At 42.4% G+C, this 16,839-nt stretch overlaps 1 protein-coding gene across 8 annotated transcripts in view; it reads left to right on the top strand.

Annotated features, from left to right (window-relative positions):
- Positions 1-16,517, top strand: part of NNT (nicotinamide nucleotide transhydrogenase) — a 68,505-nt gene extending 51,988 nt beyond the window's left edge. For all 8 annotated transcript variants that reach the window (XM_063128096.1, XM_063128093.1, XM_063128091.1 and 5 more), the window contains exons 19-22: positions 1,214-1,295; positions 10,672-10,790; positions 11,209-11,324; positions 14,300-16,517. In XM_063128096.1, the coding sequence (XP_062984166.1) occupies positions 1,214-1,295; positions 10,672-10,790; positions 11,209-11,324; positions 14,300-14,443 (461 nt within the window). In that variant the 3' untranslated portion in view covers positions 14,444-16,517. The remainder of the gene's footprint in view (positions 1-1,213; positions 1,296-10,671; positions 10,791-11,208; positions 11,325-14,299) is intronic.
- The last annotated feature ends 322 nt before the right edge of the window (positions 16,518-16,839 follow it).

Here is a 16,839-nt window from a genome sequence, read left to right as displayed (position 1 = left end):
CTGCCTGAAACGCTGGAGAGACGCTGCCAGTCAGTGCCAACAATATTAGGCTAGATGAACCAAGGGTCTGACCCAGTTTATTTATTTATTTATTTATTTATTACATTTCTATACCGCCCAATAGCCGGAGCTCTCTGGGCGGTTCACAAAAAGTTTGCATGGGTGTGGCTTGTTGTGTTCTCCGAACCCAGGCAGCATGGCTTGTTTGAGGAGGAAACAACCCTCAAATAATCCATACTGTTGGATTCAGACAACATGGCAAGCCATGCCTAAGTGGATAATTAGGCTAATGGCACCTGGGATGTGCTATCAATTTAAACAAGCCACCGTGGCTTAAATATGCTTCCTGTGTCACAAATGGCAGAGGCCACAGCAAGAATTTCTGCAAAATGTTGAATCAGAACATTTTCCATTTCCTTAAATAAATTCAGATCTGATTTAGTATGTTTGTTTGACTTTTACTGAGTAAGAACAAAGCATAGAAAATATGTCCCTGTTAATTTTATGTTCTAAATAAATAGCTTGGATTTTTTTCCCCAGTGGCCAAAAGTAGTTGAACTGAGTTACATACCTCTTTAGGAGGAAATATTTGTAAAGTGGGGTGATTTAATTTTTCAAACAAATTCAAAGCTTTACTTGAACATTGTTTTTGTTCAACTATTTTAAGACAAATTAACAGAAAATTAGTTTTTCCTTCTATTGTTTAGATTTTAAGAAAAATATATATGAAAGCACTGAAAACTGTTGATGTACTGATTTTAGCATGCCCAAAGAGTGTTACATCAGGGGCAATCATCTGCAAAATGTTAATTGCAATTTTTGATTTTAGATTTGACTGATAATCTCCATTTCACTTGCACAGTTTGTGTTCAGTCATTGTATTAGTAAGTAATTTGAGGGAACAATGTATTTCGTTAACAAAAGGAAAACTTCCAATGGAAAAACATAGCAGTGGAAAAATTTCCTCTCATCGCTGGCCTGTCCACCACTTCGCTTTCATGTAATATTTCTGAAACTTCCTGATCCATTATAACATGTTGATGTTTCTCAGATTTAAGATTTGGAATGATGGGTAGATAAAGCGAGCCGGCGAATTAATTCAGGTTGTGTGTCTCCCTCCACTCCACCCTACGCTGGCATTCATTAAACTGGGGAACATGCAAAGCATGGCTCAAACACATGACACCTCTTGGATTTCCACTCCTTCTCACAGGTTATGGGCTATGTGCAGCAAAGGCTCAGTACCCAATTGCTGATTTGGTGAAAATGCTGAGTGAACAAGGCAAGCATGTCAGGTGAGTGGATGGGAAGGAAGGGGAATTCTGTGTGGAGGACCCAGTGACTATATTGGTATGCTTATCACTCTCGAGGACTCAGCGTGTTGGGAGAAAATTCTCTCTTCTTCTCCCTCTCCCTTTGCAAAAATAATATAGATACATACGTGAAAGGGCTTTTTAGGTGTTAGCATCCCTTTTATAGAACCTTCTAAGGAAACTATGGCAAGAATATCAGTAAAGGCTATTCTTTTCTATTTCACTTCTTTGTGCATTGTATTTATGCTGAAGACTGTGTACAAGTGAAAAATCTAATACAGTGGCTAAGTTCAGACAACACGATAGTCAACAGTGGAGAAATAATCAACTCAACAGTTGTTTATCTAGGAGGTACTCTCCACACAACAGGATAATGTATTTCTGTCAAGAAATACTTTTGTAAGCCGCCGTGAGAGCCTTTTTTGGCTGAATGGCGGCATAAAAATCCTTAAATAAATAAACAATGATCAACCACAGTGTGGATTAGGATCAGCATTGAGTTGACTATTTAGTCCACGCTGGGTTGAGTCACTCATCACCCACCCTCTCTCCCTACTCAGTCCTCCCGCTAGTATCCCATCGCTATTGCTGCCAAAAATCCATCCTACCAGCTGAACTAGAGCGGCAGCCACTGCTTTGACCGCTCTTTGCTTGCGACCACTCTTTCCTGGCTGACGAAATGGTGGCTGAGGAAATAATCAGTGGTGCCCTCCATACAACATGATAACCAATGGTGGTTCAAATAGCCAACTCTGCACAGTGTTGGTTATTTGCATTGGTTATTTTGGCCAAATAACTGTTGGTTAAAAAACTCCCTCCACACAACACGATAAACCATGGTGGGTTAAATAACCAACCGTTGACTGTTTAAACCACCATTAGTTATTGTGTTGTCTGAACCCAGGCAGTATTTCTGTGAAGCCATTGACACAGTCCCTGATTCCCCATAACTTGTTCCCACCTTCCCCAACTTGATGCCCTCAGATATGCTGAACTACAACTCCCAGTGTCCCCCAGGGTGGGGAATCTCAGGCCCGCGGGCTGAAACCAGGGTCCCCCTAGGTGGCCACACCCTCTTCACCTGACTCCCCTCCCATTTCCCTTGCTGCCAAAGGTTTAGTGGTCTCTTGCCTTTGGTACTGTTCCCCCCCCCCCCCGTTTCTAAAAGTTTGAAATGCCTCCCCTAAGGCTTACATATTATCAGTAAGAGCTTTAACCTAAAGGAAAGAAAGAAAGAAGTTGTATTTGTGTTTTTGGACTCACCTCTTTTGCCCCCATCCATCACTGGAATGTTTCCTCTTCCCCCCCCCCCCCCCGGCCCCCACGAAAGATTCTCTGAAAATGAATTCAACTCATGAAGATGTTCCACACTCCTTTAGAACTAAGCAAATAGCTTGCTGTTCTCTCTAATCTGCTCTCTTCTCCCCCGTCCTCATATCTTTCCTTTTTTCACTTATTTATTTATTACATTTATATACTGCCCCACAGCCAAAGCTCTCTGGGTGGTCTCTTGTGTGGGCTAGCTTTTCACTTTTTAATTACATTTTTATTTTTTTTACTCGATGTCTGAAAGCATTAAGGGGCTGGCTTTTGCTTGTCAGCTTTGCGCAGGTGAGATGCGGAACGCAGCTTTTTGAGATGTGTTCATTAGATCTCAAAGCCCCGTGTTGGCAAGTGTTCGCCACAACCGTTACATCGAGGGCTTTGATGAAAGAAATATGTATGTTTGTGGCAAGTTGGGTCTTTCATCACTTTTACGGTACGTCGGTGGTGTTCATTGAGTGCAGCTGCTCACCCTCTGCTTCCTGCAGGCCCATACTGCCTCAGGACACTCTGTGTCCAGATGTGGCGACACGCTTGCACATCTGTGGCAGATAAATGCCAACACAGACTTAGGATTGTCATCAGTGTATAATACCTGTGCCGTGCCAAGAAAAATTGCATCTGCTCTACTGTCGCCCTGATGGCACGCCTGATGCCTGTGATGCCGAGATGCTGTTGTTCTGGTTGAACCTTGCCCATAGCCATAACACGTTCCAGAAGAGGTCATGGATGGTGTAACGTGTCACGTTAATACTTCTGCTGGAGACTTCTGATTCAAGAGTACAGGAAAGATTTCAGGAGAGAGAGAGAAAATCCGGCTGTCTGAATTATTAAGATAACATTTCTTAATATTGGCATCAGGTTTTCCTTTGCAACAGGTTGCATCTTTAATGCATTAATAAAAACCAAGCAAGAAAATATGCCTGTTACATAGATTTGCTTCTGTTCTCTCTCTCCCACCCATCCACCCATTGCAGTCATGCTACGTATTACAATATTGTCTAGAAGATGAATGTGGCATGTTCCTTGAAGAAGTATTTTGAACATTTTTCATAGTGCTGATTCTTACCTGATGTCTGGCCACTAAATATCTTGCAGGTGAATGTGGGAACCACCTCTGTCAAAGTAGAGGAGTGATAGGAAAGTTCTCTCTGTGTTGTTCTTATTTTGATGGTAGGTTTTTTTTTAATGATAGTTTTACACACCCAGAGTCCTCACTAGATGATGCAGTTAACCAATTGATGAACAAATAACAAAGAACAATAATAAAGCCAAGGATGGGGATTTTTTAAAAAAGTATGGAATGCTGCATTCCCGTAGGAGAAATATTTTGGCTGCAGGAGTTGACTATGCTCTGAGGCACTGTGCTCTTTCCCAAGGCCCATGCTCTCATTCAAAAGAAATTCTGCGACTGAGCTCTGGCTCTTGTTATGTTCTATATCAGGAATAGGCAACTTAGAGTCCTCCAGTTGTTTTCAGCTATAGCTGCCATCAGCACCAGCCAGCATTACCAATGGTGAATCATAGAATAGCAGAGTTGGAAGGGGCCTACAAGGCCATCGAGTCCAACCCCCTGCTCAATCCAGGAATCCACCCTAAAGCATATCTGACAGATGGTTGTCCAGCTGCTTCTTGAATGCCTCTAGTGTGGGAGAACCCACAATGGTGAATGATAATAACATAGGAAGATCCATACTGGATCAGACCAAGGGTCCAACTAGTTCAGTACTCTGTTCACACAGTGGCCAGCCAGCTGTCAACCAGGAAACCACAAGCAGGACATGGGTGCAACAGCACCCTCACACCCAAGCAACTGTGTATTCGCTTACTGCCTCTATACTGATCATGGGAGTTACAGTTTTGGGATTGCACCAGGTTGTCTACTCCTGCCCTAGCAAGTTAGCCACATTCTCTGTTTAATTTTCCTTTCAGATGGTTTTGCAAACTAGAAATTCTGATGAGCAATAGCATCCCCGTGCCCATCTCATTGGGTGTGTAGGAGCTGGGATTTGAATCCAGACCTCCCTGGGACCACGTTGGTTAAGCTGCATCAATGTCACTGAAGGCTCTTTCAGCTTATGGTTCACTTAACATAAGAAGGGCCATGCTGAATCAGACCAAGGGTCCATCTAGTCAAGCATTCTGTTCATACAGTGGCCAACCAGCTGTTGAGCAGGGATCCACAAGCAGAACACGGTGCAACAGCACCCTCCCACCCATGTTCCCCAGCAACTGGTGTATACAGGTTTACTGCCTCTTACCCTGGAGGTAGCACATAGCCATCAGGACTAGTAGCCATTGATAGCCTTCTCCAGGAATTTATCCCCCCTTTTACAGCTATCCAAATTGGTGGCCATCACCTCATCTTGTAGTAGTGAATTCCATAGTTTAACTATGCACTGTGTGAAGAAGTACTTCCTTTTATCTGTCCTGAATCTCAGAACAACCTATGATAATTTTTTTTTAAAAAAATAAATCTGTCTAAACTATCTACACCCATTTTAATGTTCTCTACATAGTGTTATATGTCTTGTTTGAAACACAGAGATGTTTCAGTAATACAGCCTACTAAATGCCACTTTAAATTTAGAAGTCGTGTAACAGTCTGCCATTACGTGAACCAGTAATATCAGAAACATATTTCCCCCCTGAGTGCTTAACTGTAGAATGTAAATATGCCCCACTCAACAAAGGCAAAAGATAAACACCACAAACCTTGTAAGTCAAAGGTTTAGTGCTTTCCAGCCTGAGAGCACAACGTAATTAACAACTGTTTGTACCACTCCTGCTATTGCAAAGCCCCTGCACCTTAAAATATGTATTTCTACTTGGACATTGTGATGCATTGCAACAGTTCTACTTCAGGGCTATTGCAGGCATCTGGAAAGAGCTGTAAATCCTTCCCCAGTTTTTTCCCTTCTGTGTCTACATGTTGCACACAAGGCGTAGCAAAGCTCTGTTGTTGTTTGTTTATATATAGGAAAATGTCTTTCCTAGCTACACAGTGCCCATGGTATGACCAGAGCGGTGTGGTTTTCTTGTTGTTTTTCATTACACTGAGATCCTGCTTCCCCTCAACCAAGGTGGTGCACATAAGGTGCCCAGGTGACTTACACACACACACACACACACACACACACACACACACACACACATTGAAGTAGGCTTTATGTTGCAAGCTATGGTTAAAGATGGCCTGAAAATTATGAAGACAACTGTTCTAGCCTCATAATGGATAGCATACTGTCCACATGTAGAATAATTAGTTTTTTTTCTGATATGTGCATATTGCTTAAATGTGAGTCATTATCAAGGCCATCAATGGCTACTGGTTCTGATGGCTCTATGCTACCTCCAATATCAGAGGCAATACATCTATGTACACTGATTGAACATAAGCAGGAGGGTGCTGTTACTGTCATGTTCTACTTATGAGATTCCCACCAGCAGCTGGTTTGCTGCAGTTTGAACAGAATGTTGGACTAGATGGCCCGTTGGTCTGATCCATTAAGGCTGTTCTTACGAGACTCACTTTGTCTTGCTTATCATTCTGTTCAGCTTCTAGCTGTGCTTCCAGTTTTATAGCCCTGCTTGTGATCACAAGGCTGCTCAGCTGGAGTGCAGCCAGTGTCTTTATTGTATAAAGCTGGGTTGAAAATGCTTGTACTACAATAGCGCAATAGAAGCTCATGCATCCAACCCATCACCAAATTTGTTTGCTATAATTTAATTAATAATTGTGTGCACATAGTGACTCTTGTAGTTTTTGCCAAAGTTACTGGGACGTAAGTGATCCTACTAAACTACATCTGCTTGATGCCTGTCTGTGCTTGCTCAATAACATTTCTGAGCATTTCTAAGAGTTATATATTTGCTGTGTAACATGCTGCACTAGCTGCTCTGCCTCTGATTATCCCAGTGCGTGCAGTTTCTCTCTGTTCCCAGCATGCTCTTGGCTCACAGTTTTCCTACAAACACACTTGTTTTCATCAGGGATATGATATGGATGAGAGGGCATACGAATGTACTTGGAGCAGGGGGTTCGACTCGATGGCCTTATAGGCCCCTTCCAACTCTACTATTCTAGGATTCTATGGAGTTCTGTGATTGTTTGGAATACATGTAAGTTGGAGCTAGAGAAGACCGATCCTAAAGATAGGAAACTGTAAAGGGTTTTGTAACTCTAATGGTTCCATCCACTGGTCTCAGATTCCCTTGCATCTGAGACCAGTGAGCAATCCTGACCAGAAAGCCATTGTAACACCTGTTCTGGACTGTTGTTAAATGGCTTCTTTGCTAGACTCACTGGTTTCTTCTTTGGGTGAGCTTGGGAAGCAGCACATAAGCTGGATCACTGGTTTTAGAGCAGGTCCCCAGTTCAGAATTTGTTTCAGGCTTGAGATCTGGCACCAGTAAAGTATGGGTGGCCCAAACAGAGAGCTCCTCTTTAGTGACCAAGCAGGGTAAGACCAAGAGTGCTCTGGTGCTCTGTTGCAATCACACAGATCACTCCTATGTGCTCTCTAGTTGCCTGGTCTTGTGGCAGGGATCATGCAAGTAAAAGAATCCTATGCTGTTTGCTTCCCTCCTCTGCTCTATTACAAAAGGAATGCAATTAAATTTGAATTCTTGCTGGCAACTTCTCTTTAGTTTTAAGGACCAGCAGTGGAAATCAATTTGCATATGCATATATTCTTTAAAAACAACAACAGCAACGTGGACATCTCCTGGGAGAGGGTATTTAAGAGAGTCGAGTAGTGTGTAAAATGGAAATCTGCATTGTAATAAATGTTGTTTAAATATAACTTCCCCCCCCTTACCCGGATTCTAACATAGACTTCAGCACAAGAGGTCTTCTAAAAGCTATTGTGCTTCAGCAGGGTTTCTGGAAAGAGTAGGGACTGTATCACATGGCTTGAATTACTGAGTGGCTGGCTGGCTGAAACTTTAAGCTTCTTAATATTTTGTCCTATTTGTTTTGCTGTTGTATATCTGATTCTACATCTGGTCTTTGCTAGAGGGATTGCAGATATTTTCCCTCTAAAATATCTTTGGGGCTGTATGCAGTTTGCAGATGTGCTTTGCAAGCAAAAAGCCTACTGTTCTTACCGGCCGTTCTTCTGCTCACCCCATCCCACACGCTTGAAGTTCCTAGCCCTTATACTGTGCAACAGGAGTGTTGCACAGACGCACATGCTGCCCCCCTCTCTCCTGAATTCCCTACCTCTTTCCCTTGTAGCGGTAACCACAATGCAGCAGTACAACTGCATCAGTGTTAAAGCTTAACCATGGTTAACTTTAAACAGGGTTTGCAAATTTGTGTTTAAGCCTGGTGTGGACTCTGGCTTGAATCTACATCTGGTTAGTGTTAACATTGGCACAAACATAATGTTGCACCATAGTTCATTCTGAAAAGATAAGATAAGTATGCAGGGCCGTCCCTACCATTAGACAAAGTGAAGCTTCTGCCTCAGGTGGAAGATGCTGGGAGGGGGCAGCAAGGTGTTGGAGGAGAGAGTTGTGGAATATGCAGCCTGCTCTGCGCCCCCTAAGTTAACCTATAGCTTTCAGGGGCAGTGGGGGATACTGTCCCATCATCAGTGGTGAAGACAGATTCATCTGCTAGTCCAATCAGCTCTTTTGGACATTGAATGCAAGGGGGTGCCATTTTGTTCCTTGCCTCAGGCAGCAAAGAGTCTTGAGCCACCCCTGTAAGTATGGGAGGTACGTGTACCACAATGACCCTCAGAAGGGGAAAGTTGTATCTGCACCAGGCCTTTGGTATTGCTGCTATATTTTTATAGTGCCCCCATCAAAATCTTTGCTTAGAAACGACTTGCCAAGTCCTTTGAACAACTGAAGCCAAATATTGAAAGCAGATTTTTTACAGTTTGTTAGGAGTCCCATGAAGAATGGGATCGCGACATCCTCGTTTGGGTTGTAACAAAAAAATCTTGATCGCATACATGCTGATGAGGTTTAAATTGGCTGCAACTTATTTTAAGGTGCTTCCACATGGGAGCTCCCTGTTAAAGACGTTGTGTAGCTATTCTGGCTTTCCCTGACTTCGTTCTGTGGTAAGAATGAAGTCAGAAGAGGCGGTGGTAAAACGCAGGGTTAAAAATGGAATAAGGCTCTGCCTCGCCCCATAGAATGCTGTGAATGTGGCAGGGTGATTGCACCATAAATGTCTCAACTAGAATTACTTTTAATAGCTATAAAACATATTTGGTTGTGGTTGAAAGCTCAATGAAAATATTGGGGCCATGTACTGAAATGGTGGTAGGGAAATACAAATTAGGGATTAGGATTGATTAGGAAAGGGATTGATAATGAAACATGATAATTTCTATTACATGACTCTATGGTGTACCCACCTAGAGATGGAGAGAAATAAATTTACTATTTCTGGATTGGCAAATACTACATTCAGTAGTACAGATTATGTAAGTTGGGGAGTAGCTTTATTGCATTTCCCCACGCAACTATTTCATGTTTCTAAAATACAGGCCAGTGTGTTCCAGGAATAGAAGGCAAAGCTTTTGAAAAACATGTTTTTTAATGCCCAAGTGGAGTTAATTAGGCAAATGTGCTATTGGTTTCTCTCCCTGGCCCCTTTCTTGCCACAAGTTTAATCTCTCCAGTAATTTTATGGCAAAAATCAGTCCCATTAGCTTGATCACTTCAGCCGTTCATTCCTTGTGTATTTGAGGCTTGATCCAGAAACTACCAAATCTCCACTATTTGGGTCAGATCTGGATTCTAAAGAAAATCTCTGTCATCTTGAACAGAGGGTTTTCTTGGTTTTTTTTTTTTTTTTTTTACAATAACCCTTTATTCCTGAGCTGTTTGTGAAAAGCTCTTCAAGTTCAGCTAAATTTAAAACTTGGGGTAGGCAACTTGTGGTCCTCCAGATGTTTTTGGCCTACAATTCCCATTTGCCCCCATTATTGGTTATGATGGCTGGAGATGATGGGAGTTGAAGGCTAAAACATCTGGAGAGTCACAAGTTTCCCATCTCTGGTTTTAATCCTAAACAGTGAAATATGTCTACCCTTTCTAGGGGCATGTCTAGTTGGGGCGATATCCCAGGGATCGCCCTGGGATCATCCCTGTGCATCCACATGACGCACAGGGGATCCCGGGAGCAAGCAGGGAAGATCCCTGCATTTCCCTGGGATATTGCCCTACACTTTTGTCCCGGTTTTTCCCGTGGTCCTGGGATGATCCTGAGACTGCGGGATGTGTGGGCAGCTGTGCTAGTTTGTCCCAGCTCCTCGCGAGTAACTCCGAGGCATGTTGCTCCATGCCCATCGGGGTGGGGTAGGGGGGGTGGGAGGTGAGTGCATGTGTTTTTAAAGTACCTTCATAGTTGGAGCGCTCCTACGCTCATTTTCCATAAAAAAAAAAAAAGGTGGGCATGACGTCCTCTTCCTCACGGGATGTCGCGCGCCACGTGTAGACTGAGGGGGAGGATCTCGTGATCATCATATCGTGAGAACCTCCCCCTCCACCCCCCCGGTCTAGACATGCCCTTAGTTGTTCTGTGACTAGAAATTGGTGACAGCTAGTAATAGGTGTTGACATTCAGGCCTGACTTTGTAATATAATTTGATTTTTAAAATAGGCAACATCCCTTTCTTGCCTCATCATGTTTAGACTGGTTTTAGATTTGACAAGTTTGGAGTGTGACTGCTGTTGTATCTTTTAGAAGTACGGTTAAACCATAGAATTTTGAACTGAAATCTGAACTTCAAAGGCACACATTGCTTCAAACATGCAGCTGCTACTACTGCAGTTCACAACGATTTGCATGTATAAGGGCATAAAAGAAAAGTCTTGCTGGATCAGACCAAAGGTCTGTCTAATCCAGCATGCTCTTTTCCTCTTACTTTTGTGTTTCCATACCAAAATGTGAGATTACAATGTGATAATTTGCTGTGCTGATTAGCAAGAGAAGAATTTAAAACACTTCCAATGTTTTCTATGTACCGCATAACATGATTTTAGCGTCTCTTTTTTGCATCACACTTAGGTTCGGTATTCATCCTGTGGCTGGTCGTATGCCCGGACAACTGAATGTGCTGCTTGCAGAAGCTGGTGTGCCGTACGACATTGTCCTAGAAATGGATGAGATCAATGAAGACTTTCCAGGTGGGAAACATGGACACACTGCTCTATTTTTTGCTTTAGTCTGTTTGCTTTTTCTAAAATCTAATTGAGAGTTTGGTTATAATATTAAATTTGGCAACCTAAACTATGCCAGTTCTTATCTTGTGCTTTCTATTAAAAGCTGTTCTTATCAGTGTCTTTGCTAAATGCGTGTCTTGGAACTTAAGTTTTTCATTAGTTTTAGGAGTTTTTTTAAGCTTTGAGAAAAAAAATAACTGTCTTAACTCTCTTCGAGAATTAGTAAAGGGAAGTCCATCCTTGCCAATTTATAGCTCCTAACAGAAATTGGGGACCTGGTTAGCACATATCTATACTGCTGCAATGCAAGCTGCTGCTAACAATGGGAGTTTGAGTTCTGTTCATGACAGTGTGTGCTAACGCATCTCTTTTTTTACTGCAGAAACGGATCTGGTCCTTGTCATTGGAGCTAATGACACAGTGAATTCAGCTGCCCAGGAAGATCCAAACTCTATCATTGCTGGAATGCCAGTTTTAGAAGTTTGGAAGGCAAAGCAGGTGGGTGTAAAAAAAATTAAAATATTGTGTTTGGAATTTCATGTTTCATCATTCCTTTATTTCAAAATCTGCTACGTGATGGTCCACAGCTTCACAAACCTCTCTCTGCCAACCTTCTCCTCCTGAACGATTTTGCCATTACGGGCAAGAGAGTAGGGAAGTTGAGAAGATAAGGAATGTAAGAGTTTGGGAAACCTGGGAGGATCCATTGAAAATTCTCCTGCCCGCTGAAATTACATAGTGGAATATTGGCCTTTCCCCCACTGTAAGGAGCCATCCCGTGCCTTAATTGTCAGGCCTATATTATTGAAATCCCTATCCTCCTCTCAGACCTATTTGCATGTCTAGCAGCCAACAGATCTCATACTAACAGAAGGGGCAAATGCTGCCTTGCTTAAGAGTCTTCAAAACTAAGCATAAAGAATGAATGTAGGTGTACAGTACTGAGCAACAACCAACAAGGTTACTACGTACACATTCTACCATGTAATGGACATTTTGCTAGTGTTAATTACTTTAAATACATATGGATTGTACTTGGAAGTACTGCAGTGTACGCCATACTATTATTAGGTATATACAAATGCACTATCTGCAATGTGCTGATGCTTCTTTTTATGCAGTTTGGCAGCAGTCTAATTGAGTTCTAAAGCTGAGACTGGACAAGTGTTTTGAATACTGTGTGGATTTGTTACATTTAGTATTCTCATAATCTTTTGCTCTTCTCATTCAAATCTATAACGTTCTTTTAAGAGAGCCTGTTGTGGTTTATATACTAGTTGGGGATAGAACTGAGGATGAAACTTCATCATTGGCCAAAAGGTCTCTTGGCCCAGGGGTGGGGAAGTTCTGTAAGCCCCAGGGGTCAAAATACATTTCAGAGAAGCTCTCCGGTGCCACGTTCAAGAGGTGGGCAGGGCCAAAGGGAAAAAAGCGTGGGGCCAAAAATACACAACCCCCCCCCCAACACCCCACCATATTGTACCTTAAGGCTCTCGTGCCAGTAATCGAGCCTTCGTAGAGGCACTTCAGCCTCTTACTATGAGGGGAAAAACTGCTCAAAAGCCAGGAAATCACCGAATGATCAGTGGTTGGGGAAAGAGGAAAGGCTATGTGGCCATCTGGAGAACCTGGAAGACAGATTTGGGTCCTGATCCTAAGGCTCCCACCCCTGCTCTTTGCCTTGTTTTGGACACAGTGATGTCCCATTGTAAATCCACCTTCCCTGACCTGGCGCCCTTCAGATTTGTTGGACTGTAATTCCCACCATTCTCAGCCAGAATGCTTAGTGGGGATGATGGGGCCTGCAGTCCAAAACACCTGGAGCGCACTAGGTTGGGGAAGGCTGATGTAAATGAAGAAGAAGAAGATGAAATATGATCATAAGCTGCCAATTCTGGATTTATCAAATGAGAAAAGATCTGACATTTCCCTTGGCTTCCCAAAATATAAATGACTATCAGTAAACATCAGCGTGTTGTTCAAGTCTCTGGATTTATCCATAACGCACAGCCTGTTTTAAGGAAGAATCAGTGATGATAAACCATGGCCTCCTTTCAACCCTCCACCATAAGTGTACTGCTGAGCCTGCTCAGTCTCCCTTGTATCTTTTTCACAGAAGGGGGATCCCTATAAGGCTCTATTAAAACTGCTCAGCATGGATTGCCTACACCCCTTCTTCCTGCTCTATCCATTTGCAAGTGTTTGTGGTGCCTGGTAATAGAATGTCAGACTGCCTCTTCCTGCTCAGCAAGGACTCTGAATGTCCTCTGCTTGCCAGAGATTCTTACCAAGATTTTCCTTCTAGGTTCATCCTAAGAGCCCACTGGGCTTCATTCACATCTGGGCTCCAATTTTGAGCAAGGGGATGAATGAGGACTCTGCAGTTTTTATTGAAATGGGAATGCCAGGTCTGGTGTCATGGTTGGGCAAATGCTGGGCCCCAGGGGGCCTACCAGGTCTAGGGCTGACCAGGTCTAACTTTTCCACACATCTTGACTTGAGCGGCAGGTGCACTGCAAAGCAGTCTACGTGAGGGACTCAGAGGCATTCTGCAGGAAAAGAAGATGGTGAATGCTTATCCTTTGTTGTGCAGTGCGCCCATCCCATTAAATCTGGGTTGAAATTTCCCTTTTTGTAGGACTATTTGTCCTCTGAAAAACCCGGGATTTTGGCTACTTTTAGCAATAGGTGCATTTGCCAAAGTTCGGTGTGTGTGTGTGTTGGCTTGCCGTAGTTTTAGCTAATGTGATGGCTGAGTCTTTCTTTTCTTTGCACCTTTTTAAAGAAAAAATACAGCTGCTCCTACAGCCATGTGGTTCTCTGTACCCTAACCCTTGTCCTTTTTCTTAGATGAGTATGCTATGGAAATTATGCTACCTGATGAAGGTAGCATTGTTTTCATAGTGTTCTCATCCAGGGAACATGACTGAGGAGGGCTTGGAGAGCTTCAGGGTTGGCACGCTGAGGAGGAAAAAAACCCTTGGCCACCTCATTGGCTAAAAGCAAGGCAAGCTGAGGCGATCTGAAAGCTTTGAGGAACTTCATCCATGCCCCAATCTTTGGCAGTGTGTTATTCCCCCCTGCAAACGGCTAAGAAAATGTAAAAAAAAGAAGGCCCTTGCCTAACACCTGACAAGAGGGGGGCAGGACTAGGGCACTGGGGGGCATTCACTAGGCCAACGGGATCCCTGATGTATACATTGCACTTGATCCCCTCAAATTTGGCATTGGGGTGTGCTCAGCATTTGCATGTGTTCATTGAATAAAGTGAAAGAGTTGTGGTAGTCCTTAGCAGTACAGTTAGCCTTTCTGAAGCTCTGAGGTAAACTTTAGCCCCAACGTTAGCTGTGTCAATAAACTCTCTCTCTCTTTCTCTCTCTTTGTTTCCAGTGGTGGAGGCTGTGTTCTCCCCCCCTTTGTGATTATTGAATGCCTCCATCTGTTCTACATCTAACAAAAGCCTCTCCTTTCAGGTCATTGTTATGAAGCGATCTCTTGGTGTTGGATATGCAGCTGTGGACAATCCCATCTTCTACAAACCCAACACGGCCATGCTTCTAGGGGATGCTAAGAAGACCTGTGATGCCTTGCAGGCCAAAGTGAGAGAGTCCTACTAGAAATAAATGTCTCATGAAAAGCTACCCTTCGGCCAGTATGAACAAAAATTCTAAAAGTGTTATATACGTCAACGTTAAAAGTCAAGGGTAATAAAGTGTTCTTGAAATGAAGGTCTAGGGAAAAATGTTAAGGTCCAGAAAAACATGAAAAGTAAAAACAAACCCTGAAGTGCAATTCTGGCTTCTTGAGGGGCCAGAGCCTGGAATAAGTATTTTTGAATGCAGCAGTTTTTTCCCTTGGTAGCTTACACATGTAATACAGTGACACTCAGGAATTTAGGGAATCTGACCATTTAGTGTGACATGATAAGGGAAACATGCATAAACAAGGGCAGTTGCTGCCACTTTTTTTAAAAAAAACAACAACATTCTTTGACTTCAATCCTTGCTATTGGTTCCAAGTGAACACAGAATTTGGCTGATCAGTCATTTGCAAAGTCAACCAGATATTTTATCATTTCACCGCCTTTTACTTGTGACCTTTTAAATTAGTCTTCCTCACTCTGGTGCCCTACAGATGTTTTGCATTACAACTCCAAACATTCCTGGCCTGTGGCTGAGGCTGATGGGAGTTGCAATCCAAAACATTTGGAGGGAGCCAGGTTGGGGGAGATAGTTTGAAACAGATTGGGGTATTTTGGGGAGGGGGAGGGTAGTTTTTGTTAACGGGAGTCCTTGTCGCTCAATGGGAAGGGCCGATAGCTCAGTGGTAGAGCACAGGTTTTGCATGCAGAAGGTCCCCAGTTCAATCCCCGGAATTTCCAGGTAGGGTTGGGAGAAGATGCTTGCCTAAAACTCTGGACAGCCCCTCCCAATCAATGTAGATAATACTGGACTAGATGAACCAATTGTCTGACCCAGGATAAGGCAGCTTCCGATCTTCCTTTGTACTTTTGAAACACATTTTGATACATTTGTAATCAACACATTTGAGATGCTGGAAATGGGCACTTCCTTGCTCAACGTCAGATGCTGCAAAAGAGATGTGACTCCAGACTACCTGGAATACCTTTTTAATTATGTGAGCAAATGTGGATGAACTGATACGCTTCAGGGAAAAAAAAAGAGATTCTGATTATTGGTCTTCCTTTTAATTTAATAAAGATAACTATTAAAACGACAGGTCAGTGGTAAATATGGTTCTTTATGGCTTCCAGTGCAGCCTTGATCATATTCAGTGCACTTGAGTGGAACTCAAATGTTTGACTAATAAAATGAATTTGTCATGTTTGCATAATAATGTAGCAACCGTCCGTGGTGACAGAGGCAAAATAAATAGCTGTAATTGTGTTAGAAAGCCTTAACATCTGGGCAAGACAGACTACTATGAAGTGAGTTAAACTTAGCCCAACTTGACTGTTTATAAATCCTGATGTTTATCATTGTGCTTATTGTGACCTTCTAATTTAATAGCAGATGAAAATTATGTCCATCTAGCTACCTCCTGTTTTTGTATGGTGAAGATCCCGTATGTTGAACATCAAGAAATGACAGTGGGCTGAACATAGCTCTGAACTTTCAGGCCCAATTGAAAGGATGCTTTGGCTCAGCTCCCATTTATTTTAGCAGGACTTGTGAAGAAAAAGCACTCTTGTGTTTTTAAAAACCTTTCCTGTTTAATCTGCTTAGCAAAGAGGACCAAAACATCAATAGGTCATCCTGATGTATAAGAATACTTGAGCCACAACATTCTAATGTAAAATTTTGGGGCAGCTATGTTTTGGTGGAACCTGTTCTGGGACCTCAGTTTGATTGCGTTGGTAACGTACATACATTTCTATACATCCTGCATGTTAAATCTGTACAGCACCATGTACACTGATGGTGCTATATAAATAAATAATAATAATAACATGGCTGAGAGCTAGCTTTGGATGGTTTAATGCTGCCTTAAAGCTATAGTGACTGACTTGTTTAAAATATTTTATTCTTTTAATTTGAAGATACACAAGCAGCTTGTAAGAGGACCAGAAGTACCATTGTTAATGTTAGAATTGTGTTTATATTATGGAACATGAGAGAACTATTTAAAAATAAAAAATGAAGTGAACAAATTATCAAGTGTCCTGCAAAATTCTCCAAGCATGTGATATTTATTCTAGAACACTGATGTAAACCTTCTGGATGCTGTGCTAATTTGCATATTTTTGCATGCAGCTCATTTGAATTTCACTTTCATAACCAATAAACTTGAGCCAGTCCTACAAAAACTACACTTAGATTTTGTACAAAATCTATACACTTAGAACTGTCAAAGTATGAAGAACAATGTATTTGGTCCTTTTTAAAACTTGCCCCATTGTTTAAAATTCTTCAGGAGCTTTTGCCATCACACTATTTCATCCCCAACTAAGGAATAATTTATTTATTGCATGTCAAACAGGATGGGGGTTGAT

Source organism: Elgaria multicarinata, chromosome 6 (genome assembly GCF_023053635.1).
Source record: "Elgaria multicarinata webbii isolate HBS135686 ecotype San Diego chromosome 6, rElgMul1.1.pri, whole genome shotgun sequence".
NCBI classification, from domain to species: domain Eukaryota; kingdom Metazoa; phylum Chordata; class Lepidosauria; order Squamata; family Anguidae; genus Elgaria; species Elgaria multicarinata.
The sequence above is the reverse complement of the archived record's forward strand: the minus strand, read 5'-3'. Positions and strand labels throughout refer to the sequence as shown.